General features: G+C 45.5%; 1 protein-coding gene across 3 annotated transcripts in view; it reads left to right on the top strand.

Annotated features, from left to right (window-relative positions):
• Positions 1–7,085: 7,085 nt before the first annotated feature.
• The window catches only part of ylpm1 (YLP motif containing 1), a 155,579-nt gene continuing 150,560 nt past the window's right edge, over positions 7,086–12,104 (top strand). For all 3 annotated transcript variants that reach the window (XM_072493210.1, XM_072493217.1, XM_072493202.1), the window contains exon 1: positions 7,086–7,725. In XM_072493210.1, coding sequence (XP_072349311.1) covers positions 7,285–7,725 — 441 coding nt within the window. In that variant the 5' untranslated portion in view covers positions 7,086–7,284. The remainder of the gene's footprint in view (positions 7,726–12,104) is intronic.

Below are 12,104 nucleotides of genomic sequence, written 5' to 3'. Positions count from 1 at the left end.
CAAAATTGGCATGTCCTGTAATTGGAGGGCTTCTTCCATAGTACTTACACATTTAGACTATTAACACTTCAGAGATTGAACCTTCCCCATATCATGGACAATTAATGAACAGAATAATAGAATTTTAAAGCACAGGAGGAGCCATTCGTCCCATTATGTCTGCATCAGCTCCCGAAAGAGATACCTGGCTAGTCTCATTTCCCAGCCCTATGTCCGTAGCCCTCAAAATTATTCACTTTTGAATATATATCCAGCTGTCTTGAAACTTCTGGAATCAGCCTTTATCACTCCCAGGCAGTGCATTCCAAATCCCAACAACTCGGCGTAAAGATGTTTCTCCTCATCTCACTTAAAGGAATTTCTTTCTGGATTTTGTATCATTTCAATAAATAAGGTTTACAAGGCACACTTTTAGAGTCATAGAGCTTTTACAGCACAGAAAGAAGCCCTTCAGTTCATTGTGTTTGCGCCACCCCATCAAGCACCTATCTACTCTAATCCTATTTTCCAGCACTTGGCCAGTAGCCTTGTATGCTATGGCATTTCAAATGCTCATAGAAATACTTCTTAAATTTTTTGAGGGTTCCCATCTGTACAAAGTGGGCAGCACTGTAGCATTGTGGCTGCGCAGCGCCAGGGTCCCAGGTTCGATTCCCCACTGGGTCACTGTCTGGGCGGAGTCTGCACGCTCTCTCCGTTGTTATTGGAAATATGGAAAGATGTCATTTGAAACATGGAAGTCTGGCAATATCTGGTCTGAGAAACATGAGAGAATACAGGGCAAGATCCCACTAAGGGTTAACAGCAGCTGCCAGGAGAGGATTGTAAAATGCAGATAGCCTTGGTCACGCAGGCTTAGCAAACAAGACGGAACAGGATTTTGAATGAAGCCAAAAACAATGGCTCACACCTTCATTGAAAGTAACTATCTTAGTAAGCATCTGGAAAAGAATGGATGAGGTTCAGTTGAATTTGGTGAGAATTCTAGGTGTGAAAATTGGCTAAACCAGGTAAATTAAAGAAAACTGGAGACTCAGTCTACGAGAAACATAATTTAAAGCCAAAATCAAAGTCAAAATTATGAGCTGAGGACACAATTGGAAAATAAAACTATAGAAATTACAGGAATTAAAGGTAACACCTCTTGAAGTCAAAGCATTTTGAACATCACAAAGGAAACAATGTAATCAGATCTATGGGATGAAGTCATGTCAAAATGAATACTTAGTTATATTAGAAAGTAGATCAAAGATACTTTTTACAATCAAAGAAAATAAGAGTTATTTTACAATAACGTCATAAAAACGTAATAACTGTTAGAAAGAGAAATAAACCGAGAGACCAGGGCAACCAGAACTCAGAGAGAATCAGAGAAGGAACAAGAGAAGCAGCTCAGAGTCCGATTACAGTCAGCTCGGCCATGGGAAAGAGACAGGGCAAAGCAGCCGAGCTAAAACAGCTAATACATCTAAGGAAGACTAGAATTTAAAGAGGAGCCAGAGTCAGCTCAGAGATAGTCGGCTCTCATAGCTCGGTACATGGGAAAGATAGGACACAGCAACTGAGCTAACCAGCGAATACATCTGAAGAAGACCAGACTTTAAAGAAGATTGATTGTCAAGGTGGGCCTGAAGGTCCCTTCAACCACCCAGAAGGATCCAGAAGCAAAATCTTTTTCCTTTCTGTAAAGAAAGTATTTGCAGCTTTTAAAAGAAAAAATATAATAAAATAACTTAATTTAACCTGAAATAGTAGTTATTCCAAAGTCTACTTTACTTAGCAATGCGGGACCCAGGATCGATGCTACTAAGTGGTAAGTAGATGAAATCTTTGGTGAAGGTATGGGTTATACCGGGGGATAGCTTGAAAACATAGTTTGATCTGAATAGCACCCCTGAAGCCTGTATCGGAGTCGGGAAGTGAGAATCCCTGTTTCACCATTTAGAATGTCGGCCCTTTTGGTATAGGGGGACTTCCAAGAATAGTGGTGAGTTTTCAAAAACACCGTGTCTGCGTGGGTTTCCTCCCACAGTCCAAAGACACGCAGAGTAGGTGCATTTGCCATGCTAAATTGCCCTTTGTGTCCAAAAAAGGTTAGATGGGGGTTATTGGGTTACGGGGATAGGGTGGAAGTGAGGGCCGAATGGCCTCCTTTGCACTGAATGTTCTATGTTCTTAAATCACCCTTTCAGGCAGTGGCTTCCAGATTCCAACTACTCTCTGAGTGAAAAAGTTTTCCCTCGCCCCCCTCTAAATATCCTGTCCCTTACCTTAAGTCTAAGTTCCCTGGTTATTGACCTCTCTGCTGGGGGGGGGGGGGGTGAGGAGTTCCTTGCTTTCCACCCTGTCTATGCGTTTCATATTTTATACACCTCAATAAGGTCCCCCCCCTTAGCCTTCTCTGCTCCAAGGAAAACAAATCCAGCCTATCCAGTCTCTCTTCATAGCTGAAAAGCACCAGCCCAGGCAACATCCTGGTGAATGTACTCTGCACCCTCTCTAGTGCAATCACTTCCTTCCTATAGTGTCGTGACCAGAACTGCACAGTTCTCCATTTACACAACTCCCCCCACAACCTCCTTGTTCCTATATTCTGTGCCTCAGACCAGCTGCGGAACACCGCCAAACAGATGACACAACGATACTATGCCACCTATATGCACACCAAGAACAGGAAGGTTGAGAAACTCAGCATCACCACCAGCAGCAACCAAGCCTTCCCTGGTACCACAGTAGAAAATACAGGGAAATCTATTGTCAACTTATCGGACTACACCCTTCAACCAGACGAAATCGAAGTCCTCAGCAGAGGGCTCAATTTCTGCACCACCACCAAAATGGACCCCATCAGTCTCGTGGCAGACACGGAGGAATTTATCAGGCGAATGAGGCTCCGGGAATTCTTCCACAGACCCCAAGAGACCGACAGCGAACCCAAGGAGACTACCAATGAACCAGAACAGCAGACCGAGAGATCGGCGGTGCGGCAACCGAAGAGGAAAGAGTCGAATTGGACCCCTCCGGAAGGCCGCTGCCCTAGACTCGACATGTATGCTCAGGCCGTCAAGAGTCGCGTCAATGCCTGATTCATCAGTCGCATTCACAAGACAGCCCCGAACGTCACCCAAGCACAACGCAATGCCACCTGCGCTCTCAAGACCGCAACATCGTCATCAAACCAGCAGATAAAGGAGGGGCCACCGTCATACTGAACAGAACGGACTACTGCAAAGACGTATTCCGACAACTCAATAACCAGGAACACTACAATTACACGCAGATCCGACCAAGGAACACATCCGCCAACTCAACAGACTGATCCAGACCTTCAGAGCACCCTACGTGCTCTCATCCCACGAACTTCCCGCATTGGAGATCTCTACTGCCTCCCAAAAATGCACAAGGCCAACACACCAGGCCGTCCTATCGTTTCAGGCAATGGGACCCTGTGTGAGAACCTCTCTGGCTACATCAAGGGCATCTTGAAGCCCATCGTACAAGGTACGCCCAGCTTCTGTCGCGACACGATGGACTTCCTACAGAAACTCAGCACCCATGGACCAGTTGAACCAGGAACATTCCTCGTCACAATGGACGCCTCGGCACTCTGCACCTGCATCCACCATGATGACGGCATTGCTGCAACAGCCTCAGTACTCAACACCGACAACTGCCAAACTCCAGACACAATTCTGCAACTCATCCACTTCATTCTGGATCACAACGTCTTCACCTTTGACAACAAGTTCTTCATCCAGATGCACGGAACAGCCATGGGGACCAAATTCGCACCTCAATATGCCAACATCTTCATGCACAAGTTTGAACAAGACTTCCTCGCCGCACAGGACCTTCAACCGACGTTATACACCAGATACATCGATTACATTTTTTTCCTTTGGACCCACGGCGAAGAATCACTGAAACGACTACACAATGACATCAATAAGTTCCATCCCACCATCAGACTCACCATGGACTACTCTCCAAAATCAGTTGCATTCTTGGACACACTCATCTCCATCAAGGACGGTCACCTCAGCACTTCGCTTTACCACAAGCCAACGGATAACCTCACGATGCTCCACTTCTCCAGCTTCCACCTTAAACACATTAAAGAAGCCATCCCCTATGGACAAGCCCTCCGTATACACAGGATCTGCTCAGACGAGGAGGAGCGTAACAGACATCTACAGACACTGAAAGATGCCCTCGTACGAACGGGATATGGCGCTCGACTCATCGATCGACAGTTCCAACCCGCCACAGCAAAAAACCGCACCGACCTCCTCAGAAGACAAACACGGGACGCAACCGACAGAGTACACTTCGTCGTCCAATACTTTCCCGGAGGAGAAACTACGACATCTTCTTCGCAGCCGTCAACACGTCATCGATGAAGATGAACATCTTGACAAGGTCATCTCCACACCCCCACTACTTGCCTTCAAACAACCGCGCAACCTCAAACAAACCATTGTTTGCAGCAAACTACCCAGCCTTCAGAACAGCGACCACGACATCACACAACCCTGCCATGGCAATCTCTGTAAGACGTGCCAGATCATCGACATGGATACCACCATTACACGTGAGAACTCCACCCACCAGGTGCACGGTACATACTCGTGCAACTCGGCCAACGTTGTCTACCTCATAGGCTGCAGGAAAGGATGTGCCGAAGCGTGGTACATTGGCGAGACCATGCAGACGCTGCGACAACGAATGAACGGACATTGCGTGACAATCACCAGGCAGGAATGTTCTCTTCCAGTCGGGGAACACTTCAGCAGTCAAGGGCATTCAGCCTCTGATCTCCGGGTAAGCATTCTCCAAGGCGGCCTTCAGGACGCGTGACAACACAGAATCGCCGAGCAGAAACTTATAGCCAAGTTCCGCACACATGAGTGCGGCCTCAACCGGGACCTGGGATTCATGTCGCATTACATTCACCCCCCACCATCTGGCCTGGGCTTGCGAAATCCTACCAACTGTCCTGGCTTGAGACAATTCACACCTCTTTAACCTGGGGTACCCCTATCTCTGGATCTGTAAACACTTGTAACTGCAAATGCTCGTATTCTAAGCATTGTCTTGCATCTTTGAATTTGTCTATATATATGTTTCTGGAACATACCTCTTCATTCACCTGAGGAAGGAGCTGTGGTAGGGGTAGTGGTAGGGAAATTACTGGAGAGAATTCTTCGAGACAGGATCTACTCCCATTTGGAAGCAAATGGACGTATTAGTGAGAGGCAGCACGGTTTGGTGAAGGGCAGGTCGTGTCTCACTAACTTGATAGAGTTTTTCGAGGAGGTCACTAAGATGATTGATGCAGGTAGGGCAGTAGATGTTGTCTATATGGACTTCAGTAAGGCCTTTGACAAGGTCCCTCATGGTAGACTAGTACAAAAGGTGAAGTCACATGGGATCAGGGGTGAACTGGCAAGGTGGATACAGAACTGGCTAGGCCATAGAAGGCAGAGGGTAGCAATGGAGGGATGCTTTTCTAATTGGAGGGCTGTGACCAGTGGTGTTCCACAGGGATCAGTGTTGGGACCTTTGCTGTTTGTAGTATATATAAATGATTTGGAGGAAAATGTAACTGGTCTGATTAGTAAGTTTGCAGACGACACAAAGGTTGGTGGAATTGCGGATAGCGATGAGGACTGTCAGAGGATACAGCAGGATTTAGATTGTCTGGAGACTTGGGCGGAGAGATGGCAGATGGAGTTTAATCCGGACAAATGTGAGGTAATGCATTTTGGAAGGGCTAATGCAGGTAGGGAATATACAGTGGATGGTAGAACCCTCAAGAGTATTGAAAGTCAAAGAGATCTAGGAGTACAGGTCCACAGGTCATTGAAAGGGGCAACACAGGTGGAGAAGGTAGTCAAGAAGGCATACGGCATGCTTGCCTTCATTGGCCGGGGCATTGAGTATAAGAATTGGCAAGTCATGTTGCAGCTGTATAGAACCTTAGTTAGGCCACACTTGGAGTATAGTGTTCAATTCTGGTCGCCACACTACCAGAAGGATGTGGAGGCTTTAGAGAGGGTGCAGAAGAGATTTACCAGAATGTTGCCTGGTATGGAGGGCATAAGCTATGACGAGCGATTGAATAAACTTGGTTTGTTCTCACTGGAACGAAGGAGGTTGAGGAGCGACCTGATAGAGGTATACAAAATTATGAGGGGCATAGACAGAGTGGATAGTCAGAGGCTTTTCCCCAGGGTAGAGGGGTCAATTACTAGGGGGCATAGGTTTAAGGTGAGAGGGGCAAGGTTTAGAGTAGATGTACGAGGCAAGTTTTTTACGCAGAGGGTAGTGGGTGCCTGGAACTCACTACCGGAGGAGGTAGTGGAAGCAGGGACGATAGGGACATTTAAGGGGCATCTTGACAAATATATGAATAGGATGGGAATAGAAGGATACGGACCCAGGAAGTGTAGAAGATTGTAGTTTAGTCGGGCAGTATGGTCGGCACGGGCTTGGAGGGCCGAAGGGCCTGTTCCTGTGCTGTACATTTCTTTGTTCTTTGAAAGCTAGTGTTTGAAACAAACCTGTTGGACTTTAACCTGGTGTTGTAAGACTTCTTACTGTGCTCACCCCAGTCCAACGCCGGCATCTCCACATCAACTAATAAAGGCAAGTATCCCATATGCCTTCTTAACCACTTTATCCACCTGTACTGCTGTCTTCAGGGATCTATGGACATGCACAGACCAAGGATTCCTCTGCACTACCTGGGGTCCTACAATTCATTGTATGTTCCCTCACCTCGCTAGTCCTCCCAAAATGCATCACCTCACATTTTCAGGGTTACATTCCATTTGCCACTGTCCTGCCCATCTAAGCAGCCCGTCTACATCGTCTGTTTGAGATCTGCGAACTGGAACGAGGCAGAATACCATTGTGCCTGCAACAAAGATAGCGCTCGCAACCTTTCAAAGAGTCTTCACGGAAATCGTTTTGCCACTGTGTCGTAAAACGGAAAAGGGGAAGGCGCTCTTGCGCGCGCGTTTTGCGGCAGCAGTTGGGGCCCTTCCGCCGGGAGGCGAGAGCGTGACGTGATGACGCAGAGCGTCTGTTTTTCTGGTTCTTCGTGTAATGGCGCCGGTCAGCGAAGAATGGAGGAGCGTCTGAAATATTGACTGCTTATTGTGAATATTTCGGCTCCGATTCGACAGGGCATCCTGTCAGAATTTTAATAATATCCGTCATATTTCACCCCCGTCGAGTTATTTTCGTCGTTTGAAGTATTTGGCTAAAGATTTAAGACCGATGTATCCGTCATGGGGTCGGTATGGTGGGGGAGGGGCACACCTTCCATACTATGGCGGAGCCACTCAGCCGCCAATGCCTCCTGGGCCCCGTGTGCCGGCCCCAGGCATGGTCGTTGGCTCCACGCTTAGCCCGACCACCGTACCCCCGCCAGTTCCCACGGCCGGCTTGGCGTCCAACTTCCAGACGCTCAGGCAGCAGCACCTCCAGCAGATGCAGCAGCTGCAACAAATGCACCAGCAGCAGATGCAGTCGGTGCTGCAGCACCCTGCCCATCAAAACGTTCCACCACCGTCCATACCACCCCCACCCTTGCCGCCTCATCTACAGCAACCTCCACCGCCTCAGAACCTCTGGGACACCAGCAATACCCAGGGCCAACTAACTCAGACTAACCAGCCCACTCCGCAACATCCAGATTACGCCTCCGTGGCTTTACAGGTGAGGTGAAGGGAAAGAAAAAGCAAACTTTCAGATTTGTTGCTACTTTGAAATACATGCACTAAAAGATGAAAAAAATCCGGATAGTTTATTTGGGGACTGACATTTAGCATATACTTCAGAAGAAGTCACACGTCACATGTTTAATTTGTTCTCTTCAAAAGTCAATAGGTACTGGAGTAGTGGACCGGAGAGAACCTGGTTTGAATCACAATCTTGGCCTGTGATCTGTTTGAACCCTTCAAAAAGTCTTGAGAAGTTGCTACAGTCTTATGTAGCACTTCGCAGAGAGGAAATGGTCGGATCAGCGAGAAGAGATGATGATGCACTTTAAGGCATTCTTACCACCTAGGCACTATAAGTATTGCAGGCAATATATAGGCATCGTCTGATTAGTTGGAGTGCAAGGTTCTGAGCCCTGTGAAGTCACGATGACAGAAAATGTGTAAATTGACCAGTGTTCAGTTTGATTTTCCTTTTCACTTCTCGTCTCCCTTCCAACAGTTTTTCCCTTTGGAGAATATGTTGGAGACCTGTTAGATTTCCGCCCAGTCCCAAATTGATTTAGAGATATAGATAATAGTGGTTAGCACTGTTGTTTGACAACTCCATGGTCCCAGGTTCGATTCCCGGCTTGGGTCACTGTCTGCAGAGTCTGCACGCTCTCCCCATGTCTGCGTGGGTTTCCTCCGGGTGCTCCGGTTCCCTACCACAGTCCAAAGATGTGCAGGCTAGGTGGATTGGCTATGCTAAATTGCCCATAATGTTCAAAAAGGTTAGGTTGGGTTACGGGGATAGGGTGGAGGTGTGGGCTTAAGTAGAGTGCTCTTAGGGGCGGCACAGTGATTAGCACTGCAGACTCGCGGCGCCGGGGTCCCAGGTTCGATCCCGGCTCTCGGTCATTGTCCGTGTGGAGTTTGAACATTCTCCCTGTATTTGTGTGGGTTTCGCCCCCACAACCCAAAGATGTGCAGGTGGATCGGCCATGCTGAATTGTCCCTTAATTGGGAAAAATGAATTGGGTGCTCTTTACAAGGCAGACTCGATGGGCCGAATGATCTCATTCTGCACTGTAAATTTTATGATTGTTTCAGCCTGTCCTGGTTTTGGGAGAGAGCCTGATTTCTGGTGCTACTGATGATGGCACTGTTGAGATTGTTTTATCTGGAATGACCTGGTCTCACCTGTCATTGGATTATTCGAGAACTTGGATTTTAGGAAGATGAGTAAGAACTTAAAGAAAAAGTGGAAAGCAAAATATTGGTCCTATGATTTTTTTTTTTGTTAAAAACACGACTTGCTCCAAACTTGGCAGAAATTCCAATGCACTTTGGGTGATGTCAGTTAAGCAGGGATACAGTAAGGGATCTGCATCCTTTTTGCTTCTGGGCATTGATTAGGGACATTTTTTTTGCAATCCCTAACTTGTTGCAGGATTAAGTAACAAATGTTTTGATTGGTGTACAGGAACAGAAAGGATGGCAGCAACCATTGTCAAATTGCTGATTGAGGTTACAGCTGATGTTTGGAAGATAAATCATCTCATTTTACAGTACTGGGTCTCGTGTTGCAAATTTTATTTCTCATTTTAAAAAGGTTAGAATAAGATGTATGTTCTATTTCTCCAACTTAAAACAAAATATTTATTTTCACCTATAGAAATAAAAGCACCAAGCCTGACCGATATATCAGTTCAAAAGCTTTTGGTTCGCTTATATCGGACAGTAATTCCTACATTGATAGCCTGCCAAAATATATTGAATGTACTGGCAAAATGTGGATATTTGGGTGAAATTATGCAACGAGTCTTGACCTTTGTGCTTCCCTGCTGAGGAATTGTTCTTTTAGTTGGCATCATCCATTGGTGAAGTTGGCAAGTCTGTGTACATCATTTGTGAGCAGAAATACATATTGAGCTACTATGCTGCTTGAAAGAACTTTATTGGTTGTTTTTAAGACCATGAACGATCTGCTAGAAATAAGGCAGGCACCTTGGTTGCTGGGATGGAGTTAATGATTTACATTTCTGATCTACATTACTGTTGTAACTGTAAAATAGGGTAACTGGCTAAATTGGGGGCCGGTTTTGCTCAGTTGGCTAGACAGCTGGTTTGTGATGCAGAGCGAGACCAGTAGCAAAGATTCAGTTCCCATACCAGCTGAGGTTATTCATGACGGCCCATCTTCTCAACCTAGCTCCTCGCCTGAGATATGGTGATCCTCAGGTTAAATCATCACTCGTCAGCTCTCCTCAAAGAGGAAAGCAGCCTATGGTCATCTGGGACTATGGCGACTTTACTTTTATAGTAACTGGCATAATGACATGTCATGTCTGTTACATCACCTGATTGGAAGGGTGGACTGGATTGAAGATTGTCTAATTAAGGCATTTTAAAAGTAGGTAAAATTCTACTTTCCATTCAAGTTTTTTGGGCAAGGTGAGAATGTTGAAAGTGGAAGCTGTCACAGCTGATCACTTGTGTATTTAAAATTGCAGTTTAGTAAATGAAGCAGATGTAATGTCTAGATGGATAAAATCTAGTGATGCCATGGAACGGGAAATATGTGAATACGATATGCTAATTCAATGTTTGCTCAAGCCATTTATCATATTCAGATTGCGATCTAATGTATACACAGACTTTTGGGAAAATCCTTCTGTCACAGTTGTTGAATTAGAATTAAGTGGAGATCAGATAGGATCGATAAACACCTCTTAATATAAAGTTCACTAGGTTCTAAACATCTGTTATCCAAACAAAGACACTGATATAACGAAGGTTTAGAGTGGTATATTGCTTCTTGAACATTCTCAATCTACCATCCTGCTGTGTCTTGAAGTTGTCTTTTCCAGCATAGAAGAAGAATCATAGAAGTTTACAGCATGGAAACAGGCCCTTCGGCCCAACCAGTCCATGCTGCCCAGTTTTTACCATTAAGCTAGTCCCAGTTGCCCGCACTTGGCCCATAACCCTCTATAGAATCATAGAAGTTTACAGCATGGAAAGCATTTTTCCTGTGTCGTAAAGAAATGGCTGACCAACTAAATACATACTTTAGTTCTGTCTTCACAAATAACATATTGGAAATGTTGAGGAACATAGTTTAGTGAAGGGAAAGAATTGAAAGAAATCTGTATTAGTAGAGGAATGGTGTTGGGGAAATTGATGAGATTGAAGGTTGATAAATCTCCAGGGCCTGATAGGCTACATCCCAGAGAACTTAAGGAAGTGGCCCTAGAAATAGTGGATGCATTGGTGGTCATGTTCCAAGATTCAGTAGACTCTGGAACAGTTCCTAAAGACTGGAGGGTAGCTAATGTAACCCCACTATTTAAAAAGGGAGGTAGAGAGAAAACAAGATTGTAGTGCAGTCAGCCTGATGTTGGAAGTGGGGAAAATTCTAGAGTCCATTATGGAAGATGTAATAGCAGAGCACTTGGAAAATAGTGGCAGAATAGGAAAGAGTTAGCTTGGATTTATGAAAGCGAAATCATGGTTGACAACTATACTGTAATTTTCAAGGATGCAACCAGTAGAGTTGATGAGGGACAACCAGTGGATATAGTTTATTTGGACTTTCAGAAGGCTTTCGACAAAGTCCCACGTAAGAGATTAGTGTGGAAAATTAAAGTGCATGGGATTAGGGGTAGTGTATTGGATGGATAGAAAAATGGTTGGCAGACAAATCAAGAGTAGGAATAAAGGAATACATTTTCCCGAATGGTGGACAGTGACTAGTGAGGTAGGGCAGGGATCTGGGCTAGGACTCCAGCTATTCACAATATATATTAATGATTTAGATGAGGGAACTAAATGTAATATCCCCAAATTTACAGCTGACACAAAGCTGGATGGGAGGGTGAACTGTGAGGAGGATGCATAGACACTTTAGTGTGATTTGGACAAGCTGAGTGAGTGGGGAAATGTATTGCAGGTGCTGTACAATGTGGATAAATGTGAGGTTATCCAGTTAAGTAGCAAAAACAGGGAGACATTATCTTAATGGCTATAAATTAAGAGGGGGGAGTATGCAACAAGACCTGGGCGTTCTCGTACACCTGTCACTGAAGGTAACCATGCAGGTACAGCAGGTGGTAAAGAAGGCAAATGATAGGTTGGCCTTCATAGTGAGAGGATTCAAGTGCAGGAGCAGGGATAGTTTGATGCAAATATACAGGGCCTTGGTGAGAACACACCTGGAGTATTGTGTGCAGTTTTGGTCTTATCTGAGAGAAGGATGTTCTTATTATAGAGGGGAAGCAGTGAAGGTTTACCAGACTGATTCCTGAAATGGCAGGACTGATGTATTAGAAGAGAATGAGTCGGTTAGGATTATATTCCCTGCGGTTCAGAATAATGAAGGGGGATCTCATAGAA

Source organism: Scyliorhinus torazame, chromosome 2, assembly GCF_047496885.1.
Source record: "Scyliorhinus torazame isolate Kashiwa2021f chromosome 2, sScyTor2.1, whole genome shotgun sequence".
NCBI classification, from domain to species: Eukaryota; Metazoa; Chordata; class Chondrichthyes; order Carcharhiniformes; family Scyliorhinidae; genus Scyliorhinus; species Scyliorhinus torazame.
The sequence above is the reverse complement of the archived record's forward strand: the minus strand, read 5'-3'. Positions and strand labels throughout refer to the sequence as shown.